The sequence below is a fragment of the Procambarus clarkii genome, chromosome 5 (assembly GCF_040958095.1).
Source record: "Procambarus clarkii isolate CNS0578487 chromosome 5, FALCON_Pclarkii_2.0, whole genome shotgun sequence".
NCBI classification, from domain to species: Eukaryota; Metazoa; Arthropoda; class Malacostraca; order Decapoda; family Cambaridae; genus Procambarus; species Procambarus clarkii.
This window is the reverse complement of record NC_091154.1, coordinates 3,375,983-3,396,586: the sequence shown is the minus strand read 5'-3', so window position 1 is coordinate 3,396,586 and position 20,604 is coordinate 3,375,983. Positions and strand designations below refer to the sequence as shown.

Below are 20,604 nucleotides of genomic sequence, written 5' to 3'. Positions count from 1 at the left end.
TGATTACACACACTAACTCATCCACTTGCTTCCTTCCTCTCCCATTCCCATGTATCCTCACCACCTCGCATGGTCACCCAGATACCCAATAATGATGTAATGATGTCTTAGATAGCTGGCGTGACCTGTCGGACAGTGACATCACTCTGCAATGAGGATCAGTTTCAGTGTGGTACTCCCAGACTCCACACCTGCGTCCACAGGACTCAAGTATGTGACGAAACCAAGGACTGCTTTGATGGCAGGTAAGATGTGTGGTTTTAGGGCTGGTGAGATTTAGAGCTGTAAAACTGTGTGTTTTTTTATGGCTGGTGAGATGTGTGGATTTAGGGAACGTGTGAATAAGTCATTACCAGACGATGAATTCAGCCTTTTCCTCCACATTGTAAATGGTATTCATGGCATCAAATACATCTTGAGATGATGTTGACAATGCATCTGTTTAGTGTGACAAATTTTGGCAATGAAGGGTTGACACACTTCCTTCCATAGTGACGAGGCGCCGAGCCTGTGTGACGACGTGGGTGTGACGCGCCTGGCGTCCTCCAGCAGTAAGCTGGTTGGCGCCACGGCTGGCACCGTCTACATCAAGCACTTCGGCCGCTGGGGCACCGTCTGCGACGACGCCTTCGACGAGAACCATGCGAAGGTAATGTACTGGCTCCTCCTGCTTCGTCTTCTGCTCATATTGCTTCATCTTCTGGGCCTCCTGCTTCGTCTTCTGCTTCTCCTGCTTCATCTTCTGGGCCTCCTGCTTCAGTGTCTGCTTCTCCTCCTCCTTGTCTTCTGCTCTTCCTGCTTCAGCTTCTGCTTTTCTCTTTTTCAAATGATACCAGACTGAGGTTTTTTATGCAAATCTCCGAAGCTTAATGGGACATTGAGACTGGGGACTCAGTCCCAATACATCATTGGGACTGAGTCCCAATAATGTTGTTCTGGCACAATATTGTCCTAGAATCAACAGCATTGTTCCAGCACGAATTTTTTTCCCGGCGTCTCAACAATATTGTCCTGGACATAATCGAGGCCAATGGAATATGAACAAAGGGTCAGGGCTCTTCACGCTCCTATACACGGCTTTGTTTTCATTTATTAAACAGTTTACAAGATTGTAAACTTCTCGGGCCAAGGTTATTATTGTTATAAACAACCTCGCAGCGCTGCGGAGCTCATAAACTGTTTAATAAATACAAACTAAGTCGCCATGATTGAAGAAAGATGTAGAGGTTTCGTATACACATAAGTGTTTAGATGCATATGATTCTTGGCCAGATACACAAGTTGTAAGAAGGTTGAAAGACTAGAATCAAAGAACTGAAGCTTAGACCCGTATGCACAAATAGATGAGTCCTGGTGTCAATGTTATTAATATTATACATTTACTAAGAGACAAAAAAGTATTTGTGATGTAAAATGTTAAAATTGCTTTCGCAAATTATATATTGAATTACAGAAAATGTTAGATTTATGTTTCATATTAACATCGTGTTGCAGAGAGAGCTATGTTTGTTTGTGAGTTAATGCTTGCATTGCAGGTTGTGTGTAGAAGTCTTGGTTATGAAGGAGGTTGGACTGTCGCATATCCCCGCGCATTCTTTGGGCGAGGTACTTCTGACATCCTGCTGGACGAGGCTGGCTGTAGGGTAAGAGTTACTTATGTTCGATATTTTGCCCAAACCCCCCTGCAGTTTTTAAAATGTCTGAAATGTCTGAAATTTGACTCCTGAGCGTGATTTTTGAGCCGAATTCTGACTCTCTGCACCTATTTTCAGTTTCAAATTACGACGTTTCATACCGAAATGAAACGTGTAAGATTGCTTTGGTGCTGCGCTTATCTCGTAACCTTTAGAGGAACTGTGAGGCCACTACAATTACTAACTGACCAACGAGAGTGCAAGTTATTTTTTTATTTATTTTTCTTGCAATGTATCTGTTATCATTTTATTAATTCTGCTAGAATTTACCTACTTAAAATTATCTGTTAGATCAAGGACCTGCCCTAAACGCTGCGCGTACTAGTGGCTTTACAAGATTGTAAATATTATGCTATGTATTCTCACAAACCCAATGTACCTTCTTGTATAAAAATAAATAAATAAATAAATAAATAAATAGAGTGCATTTTAGTCCTGAATATTGTCCAGGACTGAAGTAAACATGCCCGTCCTCCAAAGATGGGGAGGTAAATGTAACAGCACAAATAAGTGCAATTATGTACTATTCATAGCAGTCAGGAATTGTACTTATTTTCACTTAGTATTAAATTGTACTGTCAAATATATTGTGAATATTTGAGTTTACCTGAAAAGCTGGATAGAAAACCACGACCTCACCTAACCGTCTTAGTGTTTGAAGAAAATAATTTTATTGCTTCATAATTGCAATTAGTACTTAACCTATAGCTATATTGATATTACAGTTTTATAAAACTAATAAAACAAAACTAAAATATTTCAATAAATTGTAAAGTAATTCAAAATATTTTCAAAATTTTTATATAATCTCTAGTGTTTAATAAAACTGAACAAAAAAATCCGAAAATATAAAACTTGTTTGTAGCTAATCAAACTTGAAAGCATCATTCTAAAATTCTGAGTATCTTAACATAAAACATGGAGAATAAATGGGGGAGGTAACCGTAACAGCCCCCTAAGTGCAATTATGTAATATATATGACAGTAAGGAAATATACTTAGTATTAAATCGTACTGTCAATTCGGAGGATGGGTGCATACACACAAAGGCGGGGTGAACCTATCAATATATATATACGGCATAAACTATGGTTGAGGTAAGATATTCGTATATTGTAATAGTTGTTGTGTTAGATTCAGCTACCTAGACTAAAGTTCCACGTAACGTGGGGTGTAGTAAGCCCTATGTTGTTGATGTTTCAGAATCACCTACTTGTTAGTTCGAGGAAGCATGGAATAAGAAGGGCCCGTAATGGACGTACATATATATTAATTTGAACTGATGACTTGATTTTTTTTCCCCGCAGGGCAACGAGGACTGGCTTGGTCAATGCTTAGGGGTCGTGTGGGGGGTCACTGATTGTGACCACTCTGAGGATGTGGGTGTCCTCTGCTCTGATGAGGTAGGTGGGTGAGGTGTCCTCTGATTTTCAGCACCGATCATCGTGGTAGTTACTGAGCGCCTATAATCAATTGCCTTATTTCCCAACAGATCGAAGTGCGGTTATCGAACGGTCCAACGGTGAACTCAGGACGAGTTGAGGTCAAGCTCTCGGGCCAGTGGGGGACCATTTGCGACGACGACTTTGACGACTATGAGGCCAAGGTTGCTATAAAGTTGCTATAAAGTTTCTTGAAACATATCAAATTCTGTATTTTTAACACGTACGTGCATTTTGAAACTTAGAGAAATTACCAGGATAAAGAACTAAGCCAGTGTGATTATACAACCCGTTCTCGCACTTTCGTATAGTCAATATTGACTTATTAAATACGTGCATATGTGACATACTAGTTTACCTTGTAAAGCTTCATAGAAAGCACCGACCTTACCTAACCTTCTTAGTATGTTAAGATAAGCTTCTTATTGCTTTGTAATTACAATTATTACTTAACCTATTATAGGTATAGGTTCAGTAATAATTGTAATTACGAAGCAATAAGATGCTTATCTTAATATACTAAGAAGGTTAGGTAAGGTCGGTGTTTTCTATGAAGTTTTTCAAGGTAAACTAGTATGTCACATATGCACGTATTTAATAAGTCAATATTGACTGTAAGAAAGTGTGAGAACGGGTTGGATTATATAGCACATGGAAGGGATACAAAGACAAGGAGCTGAGATCAAGAGATTTTGCTTCGTATGGGCCAATAGGCCTTCTGCAGTTACCTTGTTCTTATGTTCTAGATGTAAGTTAGGGCTGGGGGAACGGTGTCCACCCACTTGGTTCTTCGGGGATCGAACGCCGACCCAGCAGGAAGCGAGGGCGTCGCTCTACTGGCCAGTCTGAATGGTTGCTACAAGTATAGGCAGGAGTCAATTTCTTGCTTTTTTTTATGCCTGTATATCCTTAGTCCACAACAAATGGATCTGGGTTCATTCCCGGGCGGGACAGAAACAGTTGGGCGTGTTTTGTTTCAACTGATGCTCCCTTCACCTAGCAGTAAATGGCTATATCCTTGAGTTTCATAACTGTTATGGGATTCATAGTTGAGAAGGTCTATAATTTACCTCAGTAAGAATAAGCCTTGCTACCCTTAACAACTAGAATTGTTTTCAGGATGCCATTGTAATTTGTAAAGAATTTAAATTCTCTTTGTGTTTAGAATTACATAATTAGCAAATTGTAATTTCACAACGAGGGCCTACCACTCAACCAGATCTGGAGTATGGCTGAGGCCTATAGACCCGTCTCACTATCGTATCTAATTTAGAACGTGATTTTGAAAACGAACTTGATTTATGTAAGTTTACTGTTAATGCTTAGCTCTAATTATCGTTTTCTGAATGTCGGTACTGAAGATGTCGTTAGGTTAGGATGCATTAGCTTAAGTTAGGCTGTATTAGGTTAGGTTGGGCAGGATCAGTTTAGGTTGAGTTGGGTTATGTTGGTTTAAGTTAGGTTAGATTAAGATGGGTTGGTTTAGGATGGGTTAGGTTGCGTAAGGTTAGGTTAGCTTAAGATAGGTTAGTTTAGGATGGGTTAGGTTAGGTTGGATTAGGCTGGGTTAGTTTAGGATAGGTTTGGTTAGGTTGGGTAAGGTTGGGTAGGTCTCAAAATCCACTGACGAACCGTCTTGAGAATAATGTTACTTGTATCCACACAGGTGATATGCCGTATGCTGGGCTATCATGGAGACGCGGTTGCTCACAAGGCGGCCAGGTACGGTCAAGGTACAGGGCCGGTTTGGCTAGACTCCATGGATTGTCTTGGCACCGAGACGGATCTAAAGCAGTGCAAGAAGTCCCAGCCCGGAGCTTCTGACTGTGCCCATGCTGAGGACGCCTCCGTCACCTGCTATCCGATCAAGTAGGTACCTTGTTAACCGATTAAATAGGTCACCGGTTATCAAATTAAGTAGGTCACTTGTTATCATATTAAGGAAACCTGTTATCCTATTAAATACGTCACCTGTTACCCCCATCAAGTAAGGTTTGTTTATGTTCCAGACGTGGCGCCGTCAACCTGGGGCTCCAGACGGCGCTGCCAGACGGGTGTGGTCGACGGTCCGACACTTCCTCGTCGTCCTTCCTGATCGACAACTTCGCTAAGATCATCGGCGGATCGACGCAGGAGCCCCTGGAACACCCATGGCTGGTGTCTCTGCAGCTGCGGGAGGAGGTGAGGTTAAAGTGGTTTTTGATCGTACTCATTTTGACTTTTATCCTAATGTTCATTTAGACAATGAACATTATCGATGTTGATTCATATGATGACTTCATTATGTAAGGAAAAAGATGATGTTCCAATGTCTATTAGGAACAAAATTGTCAAAACACAAAACTATCCCCCACATACTCTGTCCCAACGCCCACCAATAACGTCCCTCCTCCAAAATCCAACCCACACCTTCAACACAGCACTCAATCAACTCCCACAACCCCAATATTCCACAGGGGAAGCTGAAGCACAACTGTGGGGGAGTGGTGATCGCTGAGGACTACGTGTTGACGGCTGCACACTGCTTCAAGGTTCACGGTAGAAATAGCTACGTCGTCCGTGTGGGAGACTATTCTCTCAACACCAGGGAGGGCGCACAGGAGGTAAGAATATAATATAGGACACTTATTGGTCCATACGAGGTAGCTCTTATTGGTCCATACGAGGCAGCTTCTATTGGTCCATACGAGGCAGCTTCTATTGGCACATACGAGGCAGCTTCTATTGGCACATACGAGGCAGCTTCTATTGGTCCATACGAGGCAGCTTCTATTGGCACATACGAGGCAGCTTCTATTGGCACATACGAGGCAGCTTCTATTGGCACATACGAGGCAGCTTCTATTGGCACATACGAGGCAGCTTCTATTGGCACATACGAGGCAGCTTCTATTGGCACATACGAGGCAGCTTCTATTGGCACATACGAGGCAGCTTCTATTGGCACATACGAGGCAGCTTCTATTGGCACATACGAGGCAGCTTCTATTGGCACATACGAGGCAACTTCTATTGGCACATACGAGGCAGCTTCTATTGGCACATACGAGGCAGCTTCTATTGGCACATACGAGGCAGCTACTATTGATCCATACGAGGCAGCTCTCTGGGCAGGATTGACCATCCATGCCTCCCTGGATATAACTATCCATGCCTCCCTGGATATAACTATCCATGCCTCCCTGGATATAACTATCCATGCCTCCCTGGATATAACTATCCATGCCTCCCTGGATATAACTATCCATGCCTCCCTGGATATAACTATCCATGCCTCCCTGGATATAACTATCCATGCCTCCCTGGATATAACTATCCATGCCTCCCTGGATATAACTATCCATGCCTCCCTGAATATAACTATCCATGCCTCCCTGGATATAACTATCCCTGCCTCCCTGGATATAACTATCCCTGCCTCCCTGGATATAACTATCCCTGCCTCCCTGGATATAACTATCCATGCCTCCCTGGATATAACTATCCATGCCTCCCTGAATATAACTATCCATGCCTCCCTGGATATAACTATCCCTGCCTCCCTGGATATAACTATCCCTGCCTCCCTGGATATAACTATCCATGCCTCCCTGGATATAACTATCCATGCCTCTCTGGACAACACTAACTGTACATGTCTTCCTGGACAGGACTTCCAGATCGAGAAGTTGTGGATGCACGACGACTTCGACATGACAGTTGAATTCAACAACGACATCGCCGTCTTGAAAGTTGGGAGGAAAAACGGCAGGGGAATCAGGTGTGTTCAGGGCGTTGGGAGTTGACGTAGGGTGTTTGGAGAGTCAGTTACGGGCATGTAGTTAGTGCATGGTGCCAAGTAATCTAACTAATTTTAGTCAGAGCTATGTTTAATTTACTGTGTAAAATAACATTTGTAAAATATATATACATTACTACTGAGTACCCAATGTCATTTAATTCTTTATGTTATAAATAAAATATCTTTGTTACATTAATTGCTTGGAGGATATGACCAGCTTGATGAGCTAGATTAGCATGAGCCCAAAAAGAGAGGTAGGCTTGGGGTAGCGATCTATGAGGGTAGTGAGTAGGGAAAGGAAGGTATAGGGCGTATCAGATCAATCTTGGTGATGGGCTCTAGACCTATCAACCTCTGGAGGGTTATTAAGGCCTATCAACCTCTGGAGGGGTTATTAAGACCTATCAACCTCTGGAGGGGTTATTAAGACCTATCAACCTCTGGAGGGGTTATTAAGACTTATCAACCTCTGGAGGGGTTATTAAGACCCCAGTAGTAGCACGTACTGACCAACCAGCAAAAGCACTTTAGTCATGAACATAGTCCAGGACTAAAGTGGACTCTCAGTGTGTATATAGAGAGACGCAGGGTCCATACCTCTCACTGTATATACATATCTTCCTTGTGAGCAATCGAAACATCACCGTTCAATAATATTGCTTTAATAAGATTTATTAGTAAAGTGGGTTCATTATGTGAAAGGCGGCCTTCAAATTATTTAGAAATATATTGTTTATATCTTTCAAACAAACGTGTGAAAATTCTCAGTTAATATATAAATTATTGTTATTATATATGTAAATTTTAGAAGACTGCACATTGAAACTGACATTTTATGTAAATATTTTAAAAATTTTAAATACCTAACCATATATTTCATAAAAATATTTACATCATTTAAATAAATAATTTAATGAAACACAATAAATAATGTAGTTAATTGTGAATTAAATATAATCTTATAACCCATGATGAAAACGTTATAGGTTCTCATCATGGAATAATGATGAGTATAACTATAATGAATGATAATGAATGTATAACTTAACTAATTTACAAAAATTCATATATAGATATGTTATCTAATGCTCTTGATTTGTCAAAGGTTCGGCAAGTCGGTACAGCCAGCCTGCCTACCCAGCGAGGAAGCCAGCTACAGCAGCCTGAGCGAGTGCAGTATTACAGGCTGGGGCACCACTTCGGAGAGGGCACCACCAATACCCCAGGTACACACACACACACACACACACACACACACACACACAGAAGAAAAAGAGGTGATATGATCACTACATACAAAATAGTAACAGGGATTGATAAAATCGACAGGGAGGATTTCCTGAGACCTGGCACTTCAAGAACAAGAGGTCATAGATTTAAACTAGCTAAACACAGATGCCGAAGAAATATAAGAAAATTCACATTCGCAAATAGAGTGGTAGACGGTTGGAACAAGTTAAGTGAGAAGGTGGTGGAGGCCAAGACCGTCAGTAGTTTCAAAGCGTTATATGACAAAGAGTGCTGGGATGACGGGACACCACGAGCGTAGCTCTCATCCTGTAACTACACTTAGGTAATTACACTTAGGTAATTACACTTAGGTAATTACACACACAAGGCCGGTGGGCATTTGTGCCCAAATGAGCCACAGAGATATTAGAAAGAACTTTTTTAGTGTCAGAGTGGTTGACAAATGAAATGCATTAGGCAGTGATGTGGTGGAGGCTGACTCCATACACAGTTTCATGTGTAGATATGATAGAGCCCAATAGGCTCAGGAACCTGTACACCTGTTGATTGACGGTTGAGAGGCGGGACCAAAGGGCCAGAGCTCAACCCCCGCAAGCATAATTAGGTGAGTACAATTAGGTGAGTGGCTGAGCGGACAGCACGCTTGACGTGTGATCCTGTGATCCCGATGGTTACAGTTATATTGAAACAGAAACTGGATCCCCATTTTCTTTCAGCAAAGCCATTCTTATTTTCTTTGTGATAAAAATTCCCATTTTTAAAAATTAAGGCACGTTAGTTTTTATGGTGAACTATTTCAAATCAGTTTTCATTTGGCATTCATTTGCCCATTCCCATCTAACGGACTTTGGTGGAAAGGTTACAGTCCCACATTGAACTCAAGTAGTTTACCTGTACTGGATTTTGAGAGTTGTTGACCTCAAGCCTGGCCTTCTTCTTGAGGTTATCTTGAGTTGATTTCGGGGCTTTAGTGTCCCCGCGGCCCGGTCCTTGACCAGGCCTCCACCCCCAGGAAGCAGCCCGTGACAGCTGACTAACACCCAGGTACCTATTTACTGCTAGGTAACAGGGGCATTCAGGGTGAAAGAAACTTTGCCCATTTGTTTCTGCCTCGTGCGGGAATCGAACCCGCGCCACAGAATTACGAGTCCTGCGCACTATCCACCAGGCTACGAGGTGGCCTCGTAGCTTTCGATTTCGTAGAGCAAGATTTGTTTGATAACGTGATTGGTTTGGCTATTGCTTACACGGTGGTGCAGTGGTAATCCTCTCGCCCCAGGCTTCGCGAGCGATATAGCTTAGGTTCGTATCCTGGCCGGGGAGCATTGACTAGGTGCCAGTCCTTAACTATATGCCTCTATTCACCCAGCAGTGATTGGGTACTTAGTTGTTAAACGATTGGCGGGTTGAATTCCAGGGGGAACTATAGTGGGTAAGGCTTACCATGAGCTATGGGAAGGGAAAACTCTTAGCCTGCTAACAGGAGTCAGAACTCATCTGTTCTTATGATATTTGGGTAAACTCCTACTTTGTGCTGGACTTTGCCCAAATGTCTCTTGAAAACATCCAATTTTCTTCCGACAGTATTTCTTATATTTGGTGGGAAGATATTGAACATCTGTGAACCTCTGATATGTTCACACGCGGTGTTAATTATGACACCATAGGCATGGTGTTCTCTAATTGTGCCTATGGCACCTCTACTCCTCACTAGCTCTATTGCACCTCTACTCCTCCCTATTTCTATGGCACCTCTACTCCTCACTAGCTCTATAGCACCTCTACTCTTAGTTTCTATTTTGCATGAAGTATATGGAAATTTTTCGAACTTAATACAATTGTTTCTAAATAGGGATCACAACTAGAGGCCCAGGGTTTAATCCCCGTGGCAGGACTGAAGCACTTTGGCAATGTTCACTTACAGCTGATGCCTTTGTTCCCTTAGCAGTAAATAGGTACCTGTGAGTTAGACAACTGTTGTGTGTTGCATCCTGGAGAAAAACAGTAGTTAGTCCTAAAGGGAGACTCGTTAAGCCTAACAGGTTCCCCGATAATAGGAACCCACATTAGAGAATAATGGAACCTTTGAGAAGCCGCTGGCTTCCTGTCCCCCTTCGAGGCTACTTAAGATGGTGGCCCTCAGGTAAATTATATAGTGATAATGTTATCTCATTATCTTATTTATTTATTTATTTATATACAAGAAGGTACATTGCGTTCATGAGAGTACAGAGACTTGAAGTGTTACATTCTTGTAAAGTCACTTCCGGGCGTTCCGGGCAGATCCTTAATCTCACATATAATCTTAAGAAAGTAAGTTCTAGAAAAATTTGAAAAAAATTACAGGTAAATAATTTTATAGTACATACAATGCCTAAAACCACTAATACGCAATGCGTTTCGGGCAAGGTACATTGTAAGTACAAAAATACATCGCAAGAAGGTACAAAAACGCATTGCAAGTAAATACAAAAAAAAAATTGTATAAGAAATTTGGCAGAAAAAAAGTAGTTACATTAAAATAAATTTAAGGGTACAATGTAATCCATAGGTACATTTTAACATAATTTGAGTTTATTGCAAGATATAATGTAGCAAATTATGTGTATAATATGATACAAGATAGCAGCAATGATTACAATGGTAAGTTGCATGGCATAGATGAATATATTGGGGGTGGATTGATAGCACTAGGTAGGAAACTATGAAAATGAAATTAGGACCTTTTTGGTTTTATTTTTGAATAAAGCAAAAGTTGGACAGCTTTTCAATTCATTAGGGAGCGAGTTCCATAGACTAATTCCCTTTATTTGCATAAAGTGTTTATACAGATTAAGTTTGACTCTGGGGATATATATATATATATATATATATATATATATATATATATATATATATATATATATATATATATATATATATATATATGTCTGATGTGGTGGTTATGTGTTCTAATACATCTGTCCAAGAAGAGTTTCAGAGCATGGTTTGCACTTAAGAAAAGGATTTTGTAAATGTAATTGACACAGGAGAATGTATGGAGTGAATTTATGTTTAGCATGTTTAGGGATTTGAACAGGGGAGTTGTGTGTTGTCTGAAAGCAGAGTTTGTTATTGTCTTGATAACAGATTTTTGCTGGGTGATGATGGACTTGAGGTGGTTTGCAGAGTTTGAACCCCATGCACAGATACCATAAGATAGGGACAGATAAATGCATAATATATGGAGAGGAGAGCAGAGTAGGGAACATAATATCTGATCTTAGAGAGTATACCAACTGTTTTCGAGACTTTCTTAGTTATGTGTTGTATGTGGGTACTGAAGTTGAGTCTCTTGTCTAAGTACAGGCCAAGGAACTTTCCATCATTTTTATTGCTAATGTTTACATTGTCCATCTGAAGCTAAATTGCAGTTGTAAATTTGCTTCCAAATAAGATGCAATAGGCCTTTTCTATGTTTAGTGTGAGTTTTTTGGTTGACATCCACAAGTGGACTTTTTTTAATTCATTGTTTACAACATTATTTAACATGAGTGAGTTGCGGTCAGAGTAGATGAGAGTAGTATCATCAACAAACAATATAGGTTTAAGCATGTTAGAGACATTAGGCAGATCATTGATTTATATAAGAAATAGGAGGGGGTCCTAGGATGTTGCCCTGTGGCACCCCTACAGTTAATGTAGAGTAGGAGAGGTTATATAATTGATGGTTACATATTGGTGTCTGTCACTAAGATAGGATCGGATATAGTTTAAGGCAAGGACACGGATTCCATAATGCTGGAGACCAAACCACACACTAGAAAGTGAATGGATGACGACGTTTTGGTCCGTCCTGGACTATTCTCAAGTCGATTATTCTCACAATCGACTTGAGAATGGTCCAGGATGGACCGAAACGCCATAATGGTGGAGTTTATGTAAGAGGTAGTTATAGTTAACAGTATCAAATGCCTTTTTGTCCCAAATGTTTCAAGATTACTTTTCTCCCGGACAGGACCTCCCTAGATCCGGACGAGTGCAGATTTACAACATGTCCTCCTGCACCGGACAGAACAAATACGGTCTCTTCGAGGTCACATCCGGCATGGTATGCGCCGGTAACCTGGACGGCCGGATAGACACCTGCACGGGGGACTCCGGCGGCCCTCTCACCTGTTACATCAACGGGAGACACGTTCTGTACGGGATCACCTCCTGGGGTAAGGGCTGCGGACGTCGCGGTCAACCCGGAATGTACACGAAAATCACCAAATTTCTCAGATGGATCCACGATATTATCGTATGATAAACTCGCTTAAAATGCCTTTAAAGACCTCTTCTTCCCCCCTTCCCTAAGACTTATTCAAGTCAGACTTTTATTTGAGCTACAAGTGGCACCAGTTGTGGGTTTGTATAGAAGTCAACCGCGCCCACCGGAGTGCCGTGTACCAGTTGTGTTGGCAGTCAGGCCGGTGTTGTCAACTGCAGGGGTGGACAGTTGTGGGGCATCTGTACCACGGTGTACTCAACTTCTCGGTGTACGTACACTGAGAAATAATTTAAGTTTTGGACTATGTTCTTGGCTGAAGGATACGTGCTGGTTGGTCTGTAAGGCTGTGTGGTGGCCTTAATAACCCTCCAGAGGTTGATCGGCTTTAAGCCCAACACCAAACCTTAGCGGTTGTGGATGTGCAATTAGAGTTGTAAAGTCAGTTGCAACACTAACAGCTGTCAGTAGTCAGATATGTGAGCTTCAGGTGTGGACAAATAGTTAGATATATAGTTAGTAAATATACACTGAGAGTCCTGGACTATGTTCAAGACTAAAGTGTTTTTACTGAATGGTCAATAGGCTGTTGTGGTGGCCTTAATGACTTAATAGGACTTAAGCCCAATACCAAGGAGATACAAGGAGATATATATACACAGACAGGCGTACCCGTCTTTCTGTGTATACTGAGTTTACTTAAGGCCTGGATTAAGTTCAGGGAAAAGTATACTTATCAGTTTGGCATGCTAAAAGGTGACCTTAAAAATTTTCAAAGTTTTTAGTGAAAATCGCATCACGTTTCGAAGCATCTTGGTATTAAAAATAATTTCTATACAGAAAGTCAAATTGAAAGGTCACCAGCAAAACAAGAAAATTATACTGGACAAGGATGCTTACTGCAACACAGATTAAAACAAAAAATTACACTAATTACACAATAAAATGAACTCAAAACTCAGTTTACGTAAATTGATCAAGCAACAAAAGATTTGACAAATATTTAACAACATCAGCAGATACTATGTAATTCAAATTATAATTATGACCGAAATTAATCAGAAAAATTATATTAGACACCAAATATGATTATTAGTATCTCAATTAAGCAAAAATAATTATGAGTCGTTGCTTAAAATGTCACCGAAACTCAAAACAAGGAAAACTAAACAAAAAGGAATAGAATAAACTCATCAACGCAAATAAGCAAAAGAAATATCAAATCGTTGATAAAGTTTACATAGTATATACAATTGGACAGCTGAAACATAATTATTTAATTGAGGCCGCAGCTTGCTGGCATATAACGATTCCATTATTCCTAAATCATACTGGTCATTTAGGTTAGGTTAGGTATCTACGATTTTAGATGTATCTAAGATATAAATGTCAGATTTGCGCACAGAATGGTTCTCCTCGTGACAATGATTCATGATCTCTGATGCTGGCTTAGATAATGATAAGCCAGTCCTAAGAGTCCCAGTCCCTTTGGACTCCAGTATCCCAATTTTAAAGTTGCTAACTCTAATTTGGTTTCGGGATTCAATAATAAGCCATTTTGATCTTTGTTAGAGCTATCATTTAGCCTATTTTGTTCAATAATAATTTCTGTAAACAAATTGATGGGGTAATAATGAAATTTCCATTAAGCCCCGGGGTTGTTAATGCATTCTTGTGCTTCCGTGAGAGAAATTGGCTGGATAGATGTCCTCTGGATTTTAAACCGATTGTGAATAAGAAATATATAGATGACACTGTTGTTCAAGAGTCATTTTCATGTCGGTAAATTTAGAGAGCAGCTCAATGTACATCATAATATTCGATTTACTGCAGAGTGTGAATGGGATAATTCAGAAAGCCTTGCTTAATTTTAAATTTAATGGTGAACGAAAATGGTTTTAATATTGAAGTATACAGGAAAGCATCATTCACAGGTCTATGTTTAAAATATAATTAATTTGTTCCTGATTAATCCGTTAAATAGAGCTTTTGTGTTATGAACTTCATGGTCCTACTTTGATCAAGAAATTAATTTTCTAGTGAAATAATTTTTTCAAATAATGGTTACCCATGCCACATGATGTATAATCTTATAAGGAATTTCTTATATAAGACGCTTTGCCCTTCTTGTCAGATTACTACGGTAAAAGGGGATGTTAAGTACATCAGGTTACCTTTCATGGTTCCATCAGTAACTCCATGAGAAGTCAAATAAAGAATTTTTGACATTATTATCCTGAAGTGGACTTAAAGTTTATTTTCGTTAATACGTATATGGTCTTATTTTAAATTTGATGATCGAGTGACTATTCTTTTGTGCTCTAGTATTGTATACATGTGTAAATGTTGTAGCTGTTATACGGGATATGGTAGAAATTCCATTCGGAATAATAATAATTTTATTTACAAGAAGGTACAATGGGTTGGTAAGATTACATGAGATTGATATGTTTACATTCTTGCAAAGCCACTAACTCGCATAGCGTTTCGGGAGGAACTTTACAATTATGATACTAGAGAACAGAGGACTCTGAGGACTGACGTACCATTATCTAAGCCAGCATTTTCGCTTTTCAAAGTAAACTCAAATATTCACAATAAATTAGTATGTCACATATGCATTTATTCATAAGCAAGATATTGACTATAAGAGAGTGCGAGAACGGGTTGCATTTTCAGATATTGGGAATTATTATTATAAGACAATAATTCATTCTTTGCAAGAGTCGGATTCCGAACTTTTGGAAACATGCTTATGGTTAGTCTGACTTGTGGATAATGGAATCGTATTTATAATATTAGCTCTCAGATATATAAACAGAGAGCTGCGGCCTCAGGTCACTAATAATGTTTCTGCTGTCCAGTTCTGTACAATGTAAATCTTTTTAATAGTTTAGTTTTCGTTTTAATTAAGCTTAATGTAGACGTCAATACCTGTACAATAATTTTTTTTTTTAGTCTCCCTTGTTTTGAGTTTTTCTTATGTTCATTTTGAGTTACTTTTTTTCAATTATTTCTGCTTGATTTAAATATCGAGTATAATATTTGGTGTGTCAAATATTGTATAATATTTGTGTTCTCTATAATTAATGAAATTATAATCTAAATCTTTAATTTTTTTATTTTGTATAAGCTTTTTGATTCAGTTTGATTGTGATTGTAATTTGAATTAGTATTTGGTGTCGTTGTCGTACAGTTATAATATACAACCTTCGTCAATATACATAAGTTAAGTTTATTGTTTCATTCTCTTAGTTGTATATATTATTTTATTTTCTGTAGTGACAATGTTCAGTACAAGGTTCTTCTTTTGCGGTTTGGTTTTTATTTGACATTTCAGTATTTTAGGTCTGATGCTGATGAATGGAAAGGTGAATTTTTTTAATTTAAATTAAAAGTTAAGGATATTGGAATTAAACAAGTTGTTCATGTCAAAATACTTCTGTTTATTTTGAGTACATTATATATATATATATATATATATATATATATATATATATATATATATATATATATATATATATATATATATATATATATATATATATATATATATATATATATATATATATATATATATATATATAATTAGTTCCTGACAAGGTTCAGGAACTAATTATTAAAGCATTCTTGCTGATTTTTTTGAGATATATACAAGAGTTGTTACATTCTTGTAGAGCCACTAGTACGCGTAGCGTTTCGGGCAAGTCCTTAATCCTATGGTCCCTGGAATACGATCCCCTGCCGCGAAGAATCGTTGTTACATCCAAGTACACATTTTACTGTTGCGTTAAACAGAGGCTACAGTTAAGGATTTGGGAAGTAAGTAAGTGCTGTGGTCTTAATATACCTCTAAGAGTAAAGTTGATAAGCCTTAAGCCAAACACCAAAAAAAATGAAAACACATTTGTGTTGAAAGTCATGTCTGAAGTCCGCTAGACAGTATCGATTGCTAGTCAGGATTGTTGCAAGTTTAATGTGACAATTTGAACGTGAGCGTTATAAGTAGACTGTCCAATCATCTTGATAGATAGGCATAATCATTCTTGATCTTTCTTGAGATATTGAGTACCTATCAACAATATGTGGCGATCTCTCCCCTGCGAGTAGAAATACTATATATATATTGTCTGAAATAATTGTCTGTTTACATGTTAGAAAATTCTACCTTCAATTTATTAAAAGAACATCTGATTGTAAACAGTTTTACCGGACTATAGTGTAAATAATTTTTTTTTTTACCTGAGAATGCATATAAACTTGACTGAAAACCATGAACGAAACAACTTAAGAAACATTAATGACCTACAAATCAATTTATCATTAACATTAGATAACAATAGAGTACTGCAAATTGATTGACCAATTGAAACTTATGTGTAGGTATCCATTTTTTCTCGTATTAGCATCTTGAATGATATTTAGAACTTTTTATTGTTTGGTGTCACACATGGTGATAAATAGACCTCCAAGATTGATGCCTTTTTTATCAACCTGTCCTCTTAAAAAGAACGTCGCTTTTGGCCGTTTGCCCGTATGGCCGAATTTGGACGTAAACTGAAAATGAAAAAAAAAATAAATAAATTTGGGAATTTTTTTTTCAACAACAGTAAGTTAAGGGTCGTCTGATAGGTTAGGTGGGCAGGAAATTCTCATAAAGTTTCAAAACGTTATGAAAAACGTGAATTGAAAGTCATCTATTGTAACCTCACAGAGTCGGCCGGACGACTCAAACAGAAAACGGAACAGTACGTCACTTTTGTGAGTCGATTTCATTTCAAATTACGTCCAAATTTGGCCATAATGCGCATACGAGCCAAAAGTGACGTTCTTTTTAAGAGGACGGGTTGTTTTTATACGATTACCGTGATAAAACTATCGAAGTCTCCCTTCACATATGTAGTACTATATACCTATTATGGTGTAATCAGTACCGTCCAGTATCCGTGAATTTTCAACTAAATAACGTTAATGCAATAATTGTATTTTGTTAATTATCAGTGTGAATTTTATTATTAATATTTGTATGTATAGGACCTTTGTGATAGACTGCTCTTGGGTAATTTACTTAAGAGTACAGCATTATACGATTTTTATATATTTATATTGGGCATTTGAGCAGCACGTCATCAGTACCATGGTAAACATATATGTTTACTTTGATATCTAAAGGTTGTATACACCAAAACTATACACAAGTTTTCTGTGTATATTTGAACATAGTCCAAGACTTTTATGATGGCCTATGTTCAGAAGTGAAGTATATTTATTGATTAGTCTGTAAGCATGTGTATTCACTTTAGTGAATAAATAGTTTAGTCCTGAACGATGTTCAAGACTGAAATAAACTTGCTGGGGGTTGGGTAATAAGTTTTTGTGGTGCCGAATAATAACCATCCAGCGGTTATCTTGAGATGATTTCGGGGCTTTAGTGTCCCGCGGCCCGGTCCTCGACCAGGCCTCCAGGCGGTCGATAGGTCTTATACACCAACCCCAATGTGACCATAAAAACCCTCCAAGTATTAATTGGCCTTACACCTAACACAAAATATCGTATAAGTAGATGAAAGTACAATGATGTTGACTTACATCATTTATCACACTTTAGATATGATTTTTCATCTCCAATAGACATACCATTCTCCGAGAACTTATATCCATTTAATTAAAAAAGTGGGTATTTGCAATCTCCGATACTTTATTTGATATATACTAATTTTGAGCCGTGAATGGTAGACTAATGACCAACAGCAGGGCTTCCGTCCATGTAGAAATTAATGTGATGATCTCTCTCTGTTATCCCCAAAATTAAAAGCTATAACAAAAATAGAAAACTGGCTATGTTTCAGTTTTCATTTAATCACAACGTCCACAATTTAGTTAAACTGCCTATTACGTTCTTGTGAGATTATTGTTAATAATTTGTTACATTTAATTCTGGTCAATTTGTCCATGATTAGTGAGTTAATACTCTTAATAAATTTGTTTAAGACTGTTTAAATAATATTACCTCGACCAGTATTAATATAAAATTGTTTACTGGGCAATCAATGCATAACGTTCAACAATTAAAGATATGCATAAAGCTCTTCTTGAAATCAATATTTGTCCATTGGTTATAAACTTGACACATTTATTGGGTGAAAAAAGGGAGCGTAGTGCATTCATTGTTGATAGAGGCGTTTAGCCTATTGTCAGTATTAATTAATATCCGTTATATACAACCATAAAACATGTTCCTGATTAATTGGTAATAGAAGGGGGGGGCTGTAAATTGTTTTTATACACAAAATATCCAATAGAATGTAAGGAAATGTCAATGTTAGTGTTTTAAGCAATAATTTTAGTAAAAATGTAACATTAAATGCGTGCTTGCTGGCCAGTACTGAAAGCACATTTGTATACATATATGTTCATTGATTCATGGCACAGTTGGAGAAATTTGTTGTGTGTAACATGTATTGTTAAAAGTAATTCATGCCGAGGTTTGTTATATGTAAAATGTTAGTGTTATAAGCTATTCTCGTCATATGTTCGTGCATTTCGTACTGTTGTTGTGCAAACCATGTTATACCAAAAGTCTGGTCCTTTATGCTGACACATAATATAATCTAATCAGCCTTTTTCTGTGCCTATGATAAGTCTCAGGCTTCTATTCGGGTTTTTGGGCTGCAAGTGCTGAGTCCACTACAGGCTCACCATACCCCGTGCTACTTGAAACTTTTGCTCCGAGTAGCTGAACCTTAACATCCTATAGGGCCGTTCCTATCGGTTTTAGCCCGCAGCCTCCCCAATTTCTGTCTGTTATAGGGGTCCATCGCACCGCTGGCCTCATTAGCTAGTGTCGGCAAACCCATTTGGCCATCCCCACCACTCGTTACATTTTGCAATATGCAAGAGTAGTTAATAAGTGTAATACCATCGCTCGTCGTGTCTCGAGTAACAGCTAACTCGTTGTTAGCTTTCACTCGTGAGTGATGTGCTTGTGACTGTTCTTTGTGTACTAAATACTCTTGAGTACGTCTGACGATTCCTTAGGCAACTTTTTATGATCACAACACACCACTCCTGGGAATGTCAGAAGTTGTGTAGAAAGGTAAATATGAATGTGATTTGATTAGATTGTAACATAATCGTAGATACAAACACATAATTGTGTGAACGAACTGACTTTTATTGTAAATTGCTACTAGGAAAGAATGTAACTATTCAGCTTTCTCAGATATTATTAATAATGAATGTAAATGTACTCAATTGTATTTACCCAGTGGCCATACTTACTCAGTACATAACTTTTACTGATGACTCCTTGGTAGTTTAATTATATTAAATACTATTTTGTTTTAAAATTACGACATGGCTCATGTAGATAGTAAGACCAAGTAAAATGTAATTTAAACTTAATTTCAATTTATAATGTACTCTGAGAGTACCTTTTTATGGATGTATTACAAGTGATCTCTTATATACAAACATGTTTTAAACATGGTTTATAAATCTCTCATGCCCTCAACCTCTTTCATCCATGTGTATTTATATGGAAACCTTTGCAGAGGAATGCACTGATGTTTACAAGTGCTCGTTACTGACCATAGGGTCTGCACTCCACAATGGGCATTACCTATGCACGCACCTCTCCTGTTCACACTACAGGGGCATTACCTGTGCACACCCTACGGGCATTACTAGCACATACCCCCCACAAGGGCATGAATGGACGATGGTCTGTGAATGCCCCAGTTAATTTAAGCAATAGCTTCAACAAAAGGTATCCATTTTATACATAAACATCCATTTTCTATGACTCGTGTATTCAGATTTTTCATGTCCAACGCTGTTATATTTTAATTGTTAAATAAAAAAAATATTTATGCTGCTCTTTTGTGCCCAAAGATGTATGCCACTAGAATTGATGTGTGGCACCATGTAGAATGTAGGGCCGGATTAATTCCATTTGATATCCCAATTGTTTTCGTTTTGGTAGGGACGCGAGTCTTATTTTCCTCGGCGTCACCCCTTTTATTTTTTTATTTTTTTTGAGATATATACAAGAGTTGTTACATTCTTGTACAGCCACTAGTACGCGTAGCGTTTCGGGCAAGTCCTTAATCCTATGGTCCCTGGAATACGATCCCCTGCCGCGAAGAATCGTTTTTTCATCCAAGTACACATTTTACTGTTGAGTTA

The 20,604-nt window shown here is 38.4% G+C and overlaps 1 protein-coding gene across 1 annotated transcript in view; it reads left to right on the top strand.

Annotated features, from left to right (window-relative positions):
- The window catches only part of LOC123765380 (uncharacterized), a 111,085-nt gene extending 95,721 nt beyond the window's left edge, over nucleotides 1–15,364 (top strand). The window contains exons 16-26 of the mRNA XM_069338401.1: nucleotides 112–245; nucleotides 493–649; nucleotides 1,536–1,643; nucleotides 3,002–3,097; nucleotides 3,187–3,300; nucleotides 4,803–5,005; nucleotides 5,146–5,317; nucleotides 5,593–5,739; nucleotides 6,787–6,896; nucleotides 8,023–8,143; nucleotides 12,166–15,364. Of these exons, the coding sequence (XP_069194502.1) occupies nucleotides 112–245; nucleotides 493–649; nucleotides 1,536–1,643; nucleotides 3,002–3,097; nucleotides 3,187–3,300; nucleotides 4,803–5,005; nucleotides 5,146–5,317; nucleotides 5,593–5,739; nucleotides 6,787–6,896; nucleotides 8,023–8,143; nucleotides 12,166–12,456 (1,653 nt within the window). The 3' untranslated portion in view covers nucleotides 12,457–15,364. The remainder of the gene's footprint in view (nucleotides 1–111; nucleotides 246–492; nucleotides 650–1,535; nucleotides 1,644–3,001; nucleotides 3,098–3,186; nucleotides 3,301–4,802; nucleotides 5,006–5,145; nucleotides 5,318–5,592; nucleotides 5,740–6,786; nucleotides 6,897–8,022; nucleotides 8,144–12,165) is intronic.
- The last annotated feature ends 5,240 nt before the right edge of the window (nucleotides 15,365–20,604 follow it).